At 43.7% G+C, this 16426-nt stretch overlaps 1 protein-coding gene across 7 annotated transcripts in view; it reads right to left on the reverse strand.

The window, feature by feature from the left end:
• The window catches only part of SGMS1 (sphingomyelin synthase 1), a 668505-nt gene that overhangs the window by 11486 nt on the left and 640593 nt on the right, over positions 1-16426 (reverse strand). For 6 of the 7 annotated variants that reach the window (XM_069239879.1, XM_069239881.1, XM_069239884.1 and 3 more), the window contains one exon: positions 13932-14098. The exons of the other annotated variant lie outside the window; for it this stretch is intronic. In XM_069239879.1, the coding sequence (XP_069095980.1) occupies positions 13932-14098 (167 nt within the window). The remainder of the gene's footprint in view (positions 1-13931; positions 14099-16426) is intronic. 7 annotated transcript variants of the gene reach the window in all.

The following is a 16426-nucleotide window of genomic DNA, read 5'->3' on the forward strand; positions in this document are numbered from 1 at the left end:
TTATTGCTCTCACTGGGGCAACATCTTAACATGCAGAGGGCACAAAAAGTGGTATATTGTCAATATTACTATATGTGAATTTTAATTGGAATGTCAAACTCTAAGCTTAGATAACAATTGTGTATATGTAATACAAATATATATGACTGATGGTCAAAAAGGTATAATTTTCAATACTATTGGGGATAAATAGGAGAACACCAGTGATTTTAAAATCCTTTCGATTTGTAACCTATGGCATCTTTAATATGACAAAGACTTTGTGTAACTATTGGCTCTAGGTTGGGGCCATCACCCAAATCTAGCTTGTGCCGCAGTTCTCTCCTGACACCACACCTATATTATTTGCACATGTACTGGACTTCTATAACCCATAGGGAAAACAAATCTTTCCGCACAAACTAAATTAATATGATTAACAACTGTACCAATTTAAGAAGCTTCTGGGTGACATGTTTTCTGATGTAAGAAATACACTGCAGAACACACAATCTTATTGCCCATTTAGCCCTGGATCCATTCCCGGTGTTCAGGGTTGGCTATCACACATAACCTCATTTATCTCTTTCACACTCCTACGTGCACCTGAAGTCTTCTGAGAAAACAGAATAGGAGTATAGAAACCAGAGACAAATGTCTCGTTTCAGTAAAATATGAACTTGGCTGTTAGTAGAGCACCTGGATCCCCTGTCTGCGATGCATAGCAATCTCATATGCATGCTACCTTTCAGCCTAGTGGCTAAAGATTCCAGAGCCAGCATATATTTACAGAGGCGAGTCTGTTCTTACTAATCAAACTATCTTAAGAAAAACGGGCTTCTGAAGTCTGCATGGCAATACTGTAGAGAGGTTGTATTGTGAGCTGTTAAACAAATCCAATAATAAATTTGTATGGGGAGAGAATACAGATACTTGTGGTAAATAAGGAGATTATCTACACTTAGGAATGTCTTATTGGGAGACTTCTGTGTTCATCATAGACTATTCAACTCCTGATGAATATGAGTGGCCCAAAAGAGCAAATAAAAGCTCTGAAACAGGTAGGTCTAACCATGTAACAACAAGGCATACCAACTGTTCTCTTTTCTTTTAACCTTATAGAAGGAGGGCCTATTAAAGCCCTGCTTAACATACCTTGACACAATTTTGATGTTTTCGCCTACATACAGGTAACAATAAAATGACAATCCTAATACAGTTGATGGTTGATGGATCCATTTAGGAAGTTAAACGACAAATAAAAGGATGAGGACCCATAATATAAAGTCTGCTCTGTACGGTATAAAACCAGAGGTTTATACCATGTACTCAAAGTACAAACAGGGTTTCTTCTAACTATGTTTAGGCTTTTACCACGTAGGAACAATTCCAATGACAGCGCAAGCTGCAGATGTGGTGTGGGTTTGACATCCTTTTACATAACACGTGAAAACTAGTCATCACACCACAAGCACAAGACAAAGGTTAGACTGTTTCCTGCCCATGGTTGCCCCTTGGTAACATTAACTTTTGGGACTTTACAGCTTGTAGCATCCTAATATTTGTTTTGTAAATTCCACCTGTTAGGACTAGCAATTACTCACAATCCTTCCTTAATGGAGGAAATTTGACAATCCGATTATTTTAAATATAGGGTTATTTTATACACCTATTTCAGAGGTTCCCAACCTGTGGTCTGCGTCCCCCCCAGAAGTCCATGATACATTCCCAAGGGGTCCACAGGCCTGGCCAGCAGGAAGGCACTAAGGCCCTCATTACGAGCCTGGCGGTCTTAGACCGCCAGGCCCGCGGTTGGCGGGAGCACCGCCGACAGCCTGGCGGTGCCCCGCAGGGCATTCTGACCGCGGCGCTTTGGCCGCGGTCAGAAATGGAAAACCGGCGGTCTCCCGCCGGTTTTCCGCTGCCCGTTGGAATCCTCCAAGGCGGTGCAGCTTGCTGCGCCGCCGAGGGGATTCTGACACCCCCTACCGCCATCCTGTTCCTGGCGGTTCGCCCGCCAGGAACAGGATGGCGGTAGGGGGTGTCGCGGGGCCCCTGGGGGCCCCTGCAGTGCCCATGCCAATGGCATGGGCACTGCAGGGGCCCCTGTAAGAGGGCCCCGCTTGTATTTCACTGTCTGCTTAGCAGACAGTGAAATATGCGACGGGTGCAGTAGCACCCGTCGCACCTTCCTACTCCGCCGGCTCGATTACGAGCCGGCTTCATCGTGGGAAGGACATTTTCCCCTGGGCTGGCGGGCGGCCTTTTGGAGGCCGCCCGCCAGCCCAGGGGAAACCTCAAAATACCCACTGCGGTCTTCCGACCGCGATACGGTATTTTGGCGGCTCCCGCCGGGCGCGCGGTGACCGCGCCCGGCGGGAGTCAGAATGACCCCCCAAGTCTTCTCAAAACCCGTGCTTGTTTTTATATGTATTACTTTCTTTATGCAGCAGTTTAAAAGAAATGCAAAGTTCCTTGTACACCCAGCAGCTTTCGGGCCATGATAACTGATGATTAATGTACCTGCTGGGGAGAGATAGGAGTTTTGCCTAGTGGCACTTTTGATTCATCTAAGGTAGCGCAGATGGGTAATATGTCTGCTGCAAAGAACGTGTATTTTATGCACATGGCACAGTGGGTTACTGCTTTTGTCACAGAAATTTTGTTAATGTGCAGTTCATAAGTTACAATCATAATCTAGCACAGTGAGCTATGAATTGCCATCAAATAGCTGCCTGCAAGCTGCATGGCACAAATTAGAAAGTTATGTCTTTTCCCAGTCTTTCATTATCCTTATGCTGCTAAAAAAAGTTTTTTGCGTAGAAATACATTATTATTATTAAAGTCAATGCTAACTACTGTGTTATGTTCTGAATCCCGAGTTTGTGCTTCTCCAGATCAAACACTCTTAAAAAGCGCCTACCAGTGTGAATGACATGCGAATCCTACATCTTGTAGTCACCTGTAAAGTGCTCCGATACCCTACACTGGTATGAGAGGTGCTATAAAACAAAATGAATTACATGTGATAGAGGCTATCGAGAGAAAAGGCCCTTATGGTTTTACTTCCTTTCACCACCACATATTTATGTGAAAAATCTTTCTTAAATCTTAAAAAATAAAAACATAAATCGTTTGGGAAATTTAGAATCTGTCGCCGAGATCCAACTCCAACCTTCCAATTACAATTTTTCCATACTTTTTTAATCTAAAATAATTATATCTTTAGTAAGAAGAGTATTGGTTTAGTGTGTGCTTGTTTGTGTGTTTTTTTTTTCAAAATTATTGCTTTAAATGTTTAAAATTTTAATTGTACAAATTGTTTGGGGGTCCCTGGCTTCCAGTAATGATTCAGTGGTGGTCCTCAGAAGTCAAAAGGTTGAAAACCACTGACCTATTTTATTGCAAAACCTAGACCATCCGAGTTTTTTTTTTTTTTTTTTTAAAAGAGCAACAGCAATTACAGGAACAGCACATCTTAGAGCATGGGTATTTGATGAGATATCAAATAAAGGGGGAACAGTAACGGAGACTAGTTTTTCTTTTCAAATAGAAGGCTGAAAGGTATCTCCAGCAAAGCTAAGCCTATCAAGTTGACACTGCTGTCTACAGTAGACTGTGTTCACAAGCTTTGAGTTTTGTTTTTTTAATTGCATATGAACATCATTTCCACCACTGCCAAGGATCATACCAAGGGAAATGAGTCAGGGCCACGGTGGAGAAAATATTAGCCTAATAACCCGTTTTTCTACCCTACAGCATAAAACTCAAGCCATGAAATAAATATATCGGACACCTGTAAGTGCCACCAGAAATGGGGATACAACAAAATACTAATACAAGCAGAATCACTTACTAAGCTATCTGTGACAAGATCAAAACACATACTGAAAGGAGAAGTGGGAAAACAAAGTGAAAGTCAGCACCCCCAGCAGGACTTCTTTGTATTTACCGCAAAGTGCGTGGCCCAGTCGGTCTAGCAAATTGGTGATTAAGGCAAGAACTAAAGGGGGCATGTAATAAACAAAACTGGGCACAGCAGGAGTAAAAAAATAAAATAAAAAAAATAACCTAGGTTACAGCGATTGGGTCTCTTTCGTTATGAAACACAATAAATTTTGTTTAAAGGAGACACAGGCTATGGACAATGGATGGCTTTATAAGAAGCCAAACAACCATTGGCGAAGTCAATAGGTCTGGGGTTGGGTCTTTATCTTATGGCTTTGAAAATGTTTATTTTGTCAAATACATGGGTTCAACCAGCTGCAAGATTGGGCCAAAAGTTCAAATATACTGTGAAATCCAAGTCAGGTTTTGTGCAGGCCTGACCATAACTGAGTGGCCTTCAAGTCTATTTGATCTGTATAAAATGCACTCATTTCAAGGAAACTAGTCTGTATCTGGCGTTTGTCATTGTCAAGACTGCTGTCAATTCAGTTGACAGAAACATCCTATGGATTTCAGTGAAGGGAAAAAAGGGAAGCCCAGCAGTAGCTCGGAGCCTTGATACAGCTGCACAAACAACTTAGCAAAGGCCAGATACCGAAAGGACAGGAAATCACCTGCAGCTTTGCAATAAATATCTGGAATATGTCATTGTTGTATATTACCTGGACTTTTATTTAATTCATCAATTACATATGGATACACATATTGGGAGTTAACTAGAATGTGCCAAAACTGGGTGAAAAAGCTGTGATTTAATTGTTAGCCGGTTATGCTGTACTTCTTACCTTGATGGTACTGGCAATACATAGTGCATTGGAGAGCTGTGGAACTCGGGCTTAACACAAGTGGAAGAAGATGATTGCGCATCAGAAAACCCATTTGAAACAATCATTTACTGTAAATGGAGTCCTTTCAACAGTGACAACCTTTGACTATCTAGGTAATGACGTTTGACAAAAAGTTATCCTGGACGCAATAAAAAGACAAGATCGCAATTGCTGCTATGGTGGGAGAGGTGCTCTGTAACTCTGGGTAATGTGACGGCAATCCTAAACAGACCGATTAAGGCAGTGGTCGTGCATGAATGAAGCAGAACTATGGGGTTATTGAAACATGCTTGAGGCACATAAGTCGAAAAATCAGTTTCAGACAATGACTGCTCTTGGGCTTTAGACCCCCATAAAGCCCTTGGAACGTATACTTAAACTGAACTAGATAGGAGATCTTCAGTTGTCTCCAGTCATGCTGTGAACTACCCCACCGACTTTTTGCTTTGAAGTCCTAATGACAATCGAGTTTTAGGAGTCTAACTGTACCAAAATTGTGTATATATATATATATATATATATATATATATATATATATATATATATATATATATATATATATATATGGCTCACTAATTGTAACTCATGAAAAAATGATTTGACATCCGACTGTAAACCGAGTGAAGTACTCAACTGAAATGTAAGTAGTGTGAAAAAAATAACTTTGTATTACACTGCACGGGACATAAGGGGAAATAAACGATATTCTGGTGGATAGTACAGGAGATTTTATCCAACAAAGAGCTGACAATAAAACATACCGATCTGGTATTTTTATGCAGCAGGCTAAATCATGTGAAGAAGGTAACCTGAGGGAAAAAGAGTGGAAAAAGGGGTATTTCATTTTGCTCTTCTAATGAGCAGGAACTATGAAGAAAAATTTGCAATTTGGTAGCAGACTAATGTTTTAAACTTTTTACAGACAGAAAACAGGTTAATACGGGGAAACGCAAAGGATACACGGTGCTTTGAATCATTTCGGACCTGAAAACGTGTCTTCCAAGATTCAACTCTACTCTCCCTTCAGAAGTCTGCGCTCTTCCCATGGCCATCTTGCTAAAGTTCCGAGGGTCAGACTAGGAACAACTGAGGGCAGATCCTTCTCCCTTTCAGTGGCGGCTCACGGGAGGGAAAAGTGGTGGCACATGGCGCAGGGATACTGGGGGGTGCACGGGGAGGAGAGAACAACAACAAAAATATATTAACTAAACAAAACAAACAAAAAAACAAAAAACGTACCTTGCGCGCCACGCAGTGTTTTTGTCTCCTCTTCTGCAGGCACAGGCTTCCAGCATACCCAGCTTCCAATCCTAACTCTGCTTTCATGCTGCTGGCAGCATGAGAGCAGCGTTAGGATTGAATGGAGCGCCCATCCAGGGTGCTCCAAGGCAGAGTGAAAGTTTCTGCCCTCTGTTTCCAACCCAGGAACGCAGTGCCTGCGTTGCTTGGCTGGAGAGAGCCCAGTGCGCATACATGTTTGGCCGGCCCGAAAGGGCCAGCCAAGCGCACTGATGGGGAGTGCCGTGCACTCCCCCTCCATCTCATCACACCTACATGGCCCTGCCCCTTTTACTATAAAACAGTAATAAAGGTACTTTATTATCGTTTTATAGTAAACGTTTTGCAGCTGCTGCTACTGGCGGTGGGGCGTTGCTCCTCCGCCATAACGGAGGAGACGCTCCTGCTCCCTTCTCGGCCCCCAAGCCTGGAACAGCTTGCCTGCCGAATTATACCAAATTAAAAGTGAACAGCCTTTTAGAAAGCAACTTAAGACCGGGCTTTTCACTTTCTAACTCGACTTTCTGTGCTATCTTACAATCCACTCAGTGCCGGGACACTCCTCGGAGTAGCCTTCGCTCTAGAAAGCTCGACATTCATTCAAGGATGAGTGATGAATTCTGATTCACTTGAATGCAAACAACCCAATCTCAAACCACAAGATCTTTCTGGTAAGTAATTTTCTACAGTCTGTGCCTTTCTGTGTATTAATACTATCCCAATTTGTTACCTAATGTGGAAAATATTATCAGATCTTTACTCAGCCCGCTGAACAAGTTTATGATATTTGAATGCATATAAATTCATCCACAGCCATTTCGTACACAGTTCTGTTTAAGTTCATACAAAGATCAAGCCAACTACATGCTCCGAGTCCACTGGTCAGTATTAAGTAAACAAAAAAACAAAAACAAAAAAAAACTTAGGAGTATGCTCACTCCCTTTTTTAAGTTTCTCTTTTGAGTTGGAATCTTCGAAATTCCTGGTGGGTAGGATTCAAGTCACAATTTACATCAAGCAAGCTAACGACTGACTCACCAACTACTGTCAAATAGCCGTACTCAATTCAGCTGGGCAGATATTTTGCAGACACCTTACAGGCTTCCTTGAAGAATGGACTTCAGAAAAATGGGAGACCACTTTACAATAACTGGGGTTTTGTGACAAGTGCACCCAGTAAATCACAGAGGGACACCATCAGTCGTGCTACGTGGAAGAGAGTGCACTTGGGGCCAGATGTAGCAAAAGAAAATTTTGCGACTTGCAAATTGCGAGTTTGACTGACTCGCAATTTGCAACTCGCAAAATTGTATGCAGAAAGGTGTCTCAGACACCTTCTGCGACTCGCTATGGGGTCGCAAAGACCCACCTCATGAATATTAATGAGGTGGGTCGCAGTTTGTGACCCCATAGCGAGCCCCTGCACTCACAGGGATGGTGGCTTGCTGTAGTCAGCAGACCTCCATGTCTGTGACTGCTTTATAAATAAAGCAGTTTTTTTTTCTTTTTGCAGCCCGTTTTCCTAAAAGGAAAACGAGTTGCAAAAAGAAAAAAATTCCGAAACCATTTTGTTTTTTTCAGAGTAGGCAGTGGTCCATAGGACCACTCCCTGCCCTGAAAACATTTTTTGGGGGGCATTCACAAAGGGGAAGGGGTCCCATGGGGACCCCTTCCCTTTTGCGAATGCGTTACCCTTCCCTTTTGCGAATGAGTTACCACCAGTGTGACACTGGTGGTAACTGAGTTGGTTTGCAACCGCATTCGCGGTCACAAAGCAACTCAGCATTGCGATGCGGTTGCAAATAGGAAGGGAACACCCCTTCCTATTTGCGAGTCGCATCCTCAAATTGCGAGTCGGTACCGACTCGCAATTTGAGGATGAGCATCGCGTTCGGCCTTTTGCATGGCGCAAACTGCGTTTTTCGCAGTTTGTGACATGCAAAAGGCTTCCTACATCTGGCCCTTGGTTCCTCTTCCTCATGTTGCGAGGCAACAATTTTGGCACGTAGTGTGGGGAGCTCAGGGTCAGAGAGAAGGGTTTAATAAAATCACACCACCTCCCAGGTAACCCACGTTGTGTTCTTTTTTCCCCTTGGAAAGCAGCTACAGTTCTGGCACTCGTGGCTCTCGCAGAAGGCTCAATCTTCTGGCTATTCTTCCCTCCTGATTCATGTCTGCATGACAAAACGACAACACATTGCATTTCAGCTGTGGCAAATCTGCAAGTGTTGGGGAGCAGGGTGTCATAGTCGCACCTTTAAGGACAGAGCTGGAAATGACGGAGTTTCTAGATTTCCAATTTATGGGTGCTGCCAGAGATAGATAGTGACAGAAATGGGAAACGCTCGCAAATTCAGAACTTTTTCACCCCCTACTTAACGTTAATGCCTAGAAAAGTTAAAGGAAATGTTCACAGCAGGTGGAGATAAACACCTACAACTTCACCATATTTAATGAGGGTGCAGGGAAAGTTGCTTCCTACTATACTGGGATTAAACTATTAAGGGAGACGAAAAAGGCAGTTAAGGTATTTGCACATTAACAATGATAAACAAGGGGATTTTGTGCCAGCTAAGTGTTAAGCATACACACAAAATTCTACAATTTTCACGAATTTAGGTGCACAAAACCTTGAGATTTCTGCAAATCTGGAAAGTCGCAATGGAAATTGTAGCCATAAGCGTGCAATCTAAAAACTGTTTTTTTCTTGTTGAGAATCAGCAACATATTTGCAAATTATGATGGGCTGAATATGCAGTTATTCTACTTAATCCTCCCTGTAAAAGGATCCAATCGGCTTACTATATGAAGTTATTGGAATGTTTGCTATTGAATAAGGAAGTGTTCTTGATTCATTTAGCTTGGAGATTAGATAAATATACAGAGAACAGAATAACTTCTAGAAAGTATAATTCAGGCAGTCTATTGGCATTAGCTATCCTATGGTAAGCCACTACCGCTACCCATTAGGATGCAAGTACCAAGTTTCCATATGTAAAGAGACTACATTTCAAAATTATCCACTTGCAACCTGAGTGATCAGTTTCCTTGAAGGTAGTAGAATAATCGATGTCTGATACAAGAAGAAGCCCCCTCTCAAAAGGGAGTAGCCAGAAAATTAAAATGACCCCACTTAGAACTAAACCTATGATGGTACCAAGCAAGTGAGCAGACCCTGCCTAAAATAGCTTCCTTGTCTCTTTCATCCAACCATATATTCAATCCTTCTTCCGCCCTTCCATCTACCAACTGATATCCACTATTTCACCTATGCATTGTCATCTATTCATTCTTTCATTTATTTATTACATTTTTGACCATTCCTTCCATCTACTGGCCCATTCACACCTCCATTTCTAACTCTATCGACCAATCATTCGACTTGTCCACCAATAAATAAAGCTTTTCATCCATCAACTGATCCTTTTGTACATCCATCAAACCATCCATCCATCATCTCAGGTTTCCATTTACTCTGCCCCCTTTCAACCTTCACTCAACCGGTCTGATTTCAATTTACTCTGCTATTTTTTCACAAACCCGGTGATCCTTTCATCCACCCATATATCCATCTTCCCTGAATTCCATTTCATTTGCCATCTTTTCACCTACTCATCTATTCTCCCAATATCCGTTTATTCTACATTCCTCCCCCATTTATCAATCCATCTTCTCAGACTGTCATTTACTCTGCCATGCTTTCACCCACCCCATCCACCTATTTCCTCACCCACCCATTCTTTCAACTACCCTTCCATGCATCCTTTCATCCACTTATCCATCCGCCCTTCTACCCACCCATCCTTTCATCCAATCATTCACCTATCCTCACCCATCCATCCATCCTCCCCGATTTCCATTTATGGTCCCATCCTTTCACCCACCCATCCACTTTTATGCTTGCGATATATAGTATATGGTGGGTGCTAAACAACGGTGCTTGGAGTGCACAAGTAAATGCACGCGTCATCTGTATAAACAATATTTGAATGCTATCTTCAGGCCGTGCGTATCACTACAAGTAAATTGCCCAGACACATCAGAGAACTGCAAGTAATGCCTACTCAGAGTCCTCAAGGCTGTAGCCTTCCTGTCCTTGTCAAATGAAAGGCTGTATTCACTCAGAGGCCTGTGGAAAAACCTTTGCGTGAAGCATTCTGAGACAACTGGAAGCAAAGAATATTTTCTTTTTTTTAACTGTTGCCAAAGTGCATTCTGAGACTTGCAGTTTTGGACAGCGATACCGCTCCACTCTTCGACCGCCCACCTTACGAAGCTGAGCTCTCCTCCGACAGTCCAGGTTGGAGCTCCCAGTGGTGCCTTGTGCGGCTCAAACAAAGAACTTCCCGGCGATGGCAGACGTTGTAGTGCAGGCTGAATTGACAGCTAGAATATGACGTTCTATTCACAGCAGTCTGAGTTTCCTCCATCTTTGGCCAGGCTATTATCTATATTATTCGTGACACTGGCGGCCATTTTAAAGTTGATTGTGTTCTTTGTCCCCACCCAGGTGTCACTAAGCAGACATTCGTCTTTATTGTTCCTTACTGTTTAGTGCAGAGGTCTTCAAACTGGGGGGCGGGTCCCCCTTGGGGGGCCTAAAGTGATCCCAGGGGGGGCACCAAACTCTGGGCAAAATAAATATTATACAGATAACAGGCCTTCGTTTTAAGCAGAAGCATGTTATTGCAGTTTTAGAAAGGTAACAGTACTTAACTGCAATGTTTAAATAGGTTTAGACATATTTAGGCAGTCACTTTATAAAATAATTGTGAAAAATTCTGAGAGGGGACCCAGTGATTTTTATTTTTCAACTGGGGGGGGGGGGGGGGGGGCGCAGCATTAAAAAGTTTGGAGACCACTGGTTTAGTGCATGAACAACTGTGATGTGCATATTCTGTGAAGAACGGCACAGTGGGCAAAAGCTTTTGGTGGGCAGTAAACTGCACCATGCGGCGCTCCAAATGGAGCGGACAAAACCCTGCCAACTCTGCCGGCAGAGTGAAGTTTACCACCCACCCATACCCAGTAATTCACCCATCCTTTGACCTACTCATCCATCCATCCTCTCACCTACTCATATACCCATTCCTTCACCTACTCACTCGTCCTTTCACTCCATCCATGCACCCTTTCACCCACCTATCCATCTGTCCTTTTACCCACTCAGACATTCACCCACTCATCCACCCGTTCTTTTAGCCGCCAATCCTTTTAACCATTTATCCATTCTTTCACCTACCTATTCTCTCACCCACTCATCTAACTGCCCCTTCGCCTACTCATTCAACCGTCCTTTCACCCAATCATCTATTCTTGCATCCATCCTCACCGATTTTAATTTACTCTGCCATCCTTTCCCCCACCCATCCCTCCTCTTAGTTTTCCGGTTACTCTGCCATTATTTCACCCACCTAACCTCTGAACCCACCCATTCTCTCACCCACTCATTATCCCATCCTATTTCCCACTCATCCATCCTTTCACCCAACCATTCTTTAATCCCTCATCCTTTCACAAATTTATCAATCCATTCTTTCACTCATCCATCAATGCATCCTTTCACAGCCCCATCCATCCCTTCACATACCCACCCATGAATCCTTTCACCCATCATCCTTACAACCATTCATCCAAACATCCTTTTGCCCACCCTTCCTTTCACCCATTCATCATCCATCTTTCACCCACTCGTTCATCCTTCCACCTCCCTATCTTCTCAGTGTATTGTTCCATGCCCACAAGTCCATAATTGCACCCACCCATCCAGACAACCATATATCCGCCATTTCATTAACCATCATTTCACACTTATCCTTTCATCCTTTCACCCAAACATCCATGTATCATTTCATTCATCCATCCACCAATTTATCTTTTCACCCACCTTTTACCCACTCATCCGTCCTTTCACTCACCTATCCATCATTTCAACCTCTCATCTATCCATCCTTTTACACATCCATCCTTTCCTCCAGGCCATCCTTTCACCCACTCATCTGTTCATTTTTACCCACTCATTCGTTTACTTACTCGTCCAATTCACCCTTTTACCCCTTTTCTAATAACCCATCTTATTCTTCTTTATATCAATCAATCAATCAATCACTGCATTTGTAAAGCGCGCTACATACCCGTGAGGGTCTCAAGGCGCTAGGGGGGGGGGGGGGGGGGGGGGGGATTGTGCTACTGGTCGAAGAGCCTGGTCTTGAGGAGTCTTCTGAAGGCCAACAGGTCCTGGGTCTGCCGTAGGATGGTGGGGAGAATGTTCCAGGTCTTGGTGGCGAGGTAGGAGAAGGATCTGTCGCCGGCGGTGGTTTTTCGGATGCGGGGGAATGGGGCGAGGGCGAGGTTGGTGAGCGGAGGCTTCGGGTGGGGGTGTGGAAGCTGAGTCGGTTGTTGAGGTAGGTGGGTCCGGTGTTGTGCAGTGCTTTGTGTGCGTGGATCAGGAGCTTGAAGGTGATCCTTTTGTTGACGGGGAGCCAGTGCAGGCCTCTCAGGTGGAGTGTGATGTGGCTGCGTCGGGGGACATCGAGGATGAGTCGGGCTGAGGCGTTCTGAATGCGTTGGAGTCGTCTCAGGAGCTTGTTTGTAGTTCCTGAGTAGAGGGCGTTCCCGTAGTCAAGTCTGTTGGTGATGAGGGCCTGGGTAACGTTTTTTCTCGTGTCGAGGGGGATCCATTTGAAGATCCTGCAGAGCATACGGAGGGTGTTGAAGCAGGACGCGGAGATGGCGTTGACTTGCCTGGTCATGGAGAGAGTGGAGTCGAGGATGACCCCCAGGTTGCGTGCGTGGTCCGTGGGTTCCGGGGCTGGGCCTAGTGACATGGGCTACCAAGAGTCGTCCAAGGCTGATGGGGTGGGTCTGAGAATGAGGACCTCCGTCTTGTCTGAGTTCAGCTTCTGTCTGCTGTCCTTCATCCAGTTGGCTACAGCCTTCATTCCTCGGTGGAGGTTAGCTTTGGCGGTGTGGGGATCTTCGGTGAGGGATATGATCAGCTGGGTGTCGTCAGCGTAGGAGATGATGTTGAGGTTGTGTTGTCGTGGGCGAGGGGGGCCATGTAGATATTGAACAGTGTCGGGCTGAGGGAGGATCCCTGTGGGACGCCGCAGATGATCTCAGTGGTTTTGGAGCGGAAGGGTGGGAGGCAGACGCTCTGGGTTCTGCCGGAGAGGAAGGATGTGGTCCAGGCCAGGGCCTTCTCTTGGAAAGCAGGATGTCTGCAGGGGCAACGGTATGCCCCCAACCTCCTGGAACACCTCTTGGCACTTCCTGGTGGACACAGAAACCCCGGCGGTGTTAATGTTGCCCTTTTACAAAGAGCCTCACACGCTGAGGCTGGTGAAGCAGGGGCACGGTGGTGGGGGTGCGCCCCTGCCTGCTTATGTATTAACTGCATTTAACTGACATCTGTGAAGGCCTCAATTATAATATTTAAGAAAGTCAGTCTGCAGTTTAATGGCTGTGATTAAGCGTCCTTGCTAGCTGTTTTATGGGATATCCTGAGCCAATTTGGTCCAGTCAAAAATAATCAGTGTACACTAACAAGTGGCTTTCTGCAGCCCCAAATCAACAGTAAGTGATTTCCTTTGCTAAGGAGACAACACAATATTTGCAAAGCAACAGATCACCTCAAACCTAGAGTGAATTATATTATCTGATTTTATTAAATCATTTTCTGGAGACATCAAAACCTCTTCTGAGAAAGGAATAATAAAAGCAGCAGATACTATAATTCACCAACTGCACTGGTTCCTTTTCCTTACAAATCCAACACCCAGTGGTGGCGTCCAACATACCCAATTAGTATCAACAGAAGTGCAAAAAGGGTGACATGACATTTTTGTACCTTGCTTATAACAAACACTGAGCAAATGTTACACTAAACTGAATACTCACTTGCTGGTTGGCCATTGTATGATACCACCAGAAAAGTCTTGAAGTGATATAGTAAGCCACAACCACATCCACAGTGTAGTGATCATGAGCTAAGAGAATACAGAACACCCCCACAATGCTGAGGATCCAGCAAATCCAGTGGTATATTCGGAATCGCAGTGGTGAATCTGGAAACACAAACGAAAATGATCTTCTAACATGTGAAAATAATCCCACCATTTTAGTGAGCCATACGCCATAAACAAGGAATGCAAGGCAAAAACAAGAATTTCAAAATATGATGGTTAGCCACTTACTTCCTAAGGGTTTCCGTAAGTGTCAGTCCCTTTTTGCAATGTGGCACAGGTCACACTTAAGCATCACTACGTTTTCCTACAAACTAGATTTAAAGAAATTTGCATTGTTTTTTCCCTACATACTGAGGATTTTAAAGAAAACTTAGACTACCAAGTAATTAAAATGTGGTGAAATTGGGTCCTTTAAAAAAAAAAAAAAAGTGTTGTGCTGTTTTCTAACAACTGGATCAAGAAAACGTCTCCTGGTGAAAAATTCTTTTTTCGCCATTACGTTTGAGCCCAACACTTCTAATATTTGTTGTTTGTACTTGTTTTCATATTTGGGTAAACAGCTGAGATACTTATGGATGATCTCACAAAGATACAGTTGGAAGATTAGATAATATCCTGAATTCAATAAGGGGACATTTGTGTAGCATGGGGAAGGTATGCCCGAACAAAAAGTGTTGATTGGCACTAAGGTTTAGATTTGTATTTTTTTTCACTGAAGGTGGATGTACAAAAGAGTACTTTATTACATATCCCTTACCATTCTGAAACACACATTCACAAATGTATTCTCCAAAAACCCAGAACCAACAACTGAGTGTGGCTTACAGTGCTTCTTTTGTGTACCAACCATGCATCAAATGTCATTAAAAACCGTAAACTTATTTGAAATTAGGCATTCGGGAAAGTTCTACATTTTTATTATTACCATAGAGTAAGTGTCACTCTTACCACCAATAAATTCTGGATTTTCCATAATGCCTTCTAATTGTGAAGGGGATTTTGAAGAGCTCCAAAGTTTTGCAAAAATCACGTGATATTAGCAAATGTAATATCCTGTTATTTCACACCTCTCACGATAAAAATAGTATGCCACATGCATGCAAGAGTGGTTTAGAAATAAATTAAGTATGAAGCTAAAAAGGGATTTTTTGGGCCAGGAACTCCCCTGTCTCCAAGCAAACCATTAGTTGAGCACAAACAAGTGAACTGAAACTTTCTTTACCGAACTGTGCCTAAGGAGATCAGTTGAAACCCTGGGACAGCTGACAAGTCAGTTCCTAAACGAAAACTCATGTTGAGTTCTTTACAGAAATTGCGCTGTTGCAATGAACACAGAGAGAACAGGCTAGAACCACTACATTAGGACATGGGCACGAAGACACTAACGGAAACCCTACCAACCTAAGATATTTTTAGAAACTAAAGATCCAGAGTGTTGCCAATCGCACATTTGTTTGTTACTCATAATGCCCTGAAAACATTAAACTGTGGCTAAAACCCAATTCCCTAACATTTACACGCCATAAGTGACTTACATTTTCCATAAAAAGCTGCAGTGCCACCAATTTTGCTTTCTCACACTTTTGTCTCAAAGCGGAGAACCAAATGTGTTGATGAGTAAGGGAGCTACACATGCCAAAACAATAACCAACTCAATTATTTCTTTTCGACGACAGTGTTCAAAGAAATTTAGCATGCGATGGAAGCAATTGGCCTTTGGTTCGCCCAGCACTCAAAAAAATAGTAAAATATCCCAGTCGATATATCTGTAAATCGAAACATCTGGGTGAATCAAATGGCTGCATTTTTCAAGCCACTTTCTCACCCAGAAAGCATTGCAACACAGGGTCGGATTGGTAAACCAGTCATTCGGGCAAAGGCAGACGGGCTGGTGCCTGAGGGCCAGTCGTGGTCTGTTTTTTTTTTTTGTCCAGTTGTGGCCGTTTTGAGCGGTTTGAGGATCAGTTGTGGAGACCGGCCTCGCTAGTGATTCTCTGTCGCCTAAGCGCGCTGTCTCCATGGAAGCCTGCAGCGGGGACAGGAGGAATCATGTCCCTCCTACCAGGGGCTGGCAACGTCCTTACCAGTACCCTGCAGGGCAGGCCCATTAATAGTGTGTGGGGCAGGTTTGGGCCAGCTGTTGTCACACAATAATGCAAGCATATTGAGCGGGGAATGGGAGTAAGAGCTGGGGAGTCAGGTTTGAGTATCGGCAACACATCAGCATTGTGTTTCACTGGACCAAATCAGTTAATCCCCCCACGGCTGCAAAAACACACAAAAAACAAAACTTGTCTGTTCTAACGTGACTGGTTCATCTAAAGCGCTTCAGTACCTTCGTGTCACAATCGGTGAAATTACAGAAGAACCACGTTTATCAATAGGCAGAGCGTTGGCACATTTGTAAAAGGAACAGCGCCTGTGCCA

This window comes from Pleurodeles waltl, chromosome 6 (genome assembly GCF_031143425.1).
Source record: "Pleurodeles waltl isolate 20211129_DDA chromosome 6, aPleWal1.hap1.20221129, whole genome shotgun sequence".
Lineage (NCBI taxonomy): Eukaryota > Metazoa > Chordata > Amphibia > Caudata > Salamandridae > Pleurodeles > Pleurodeles waltl.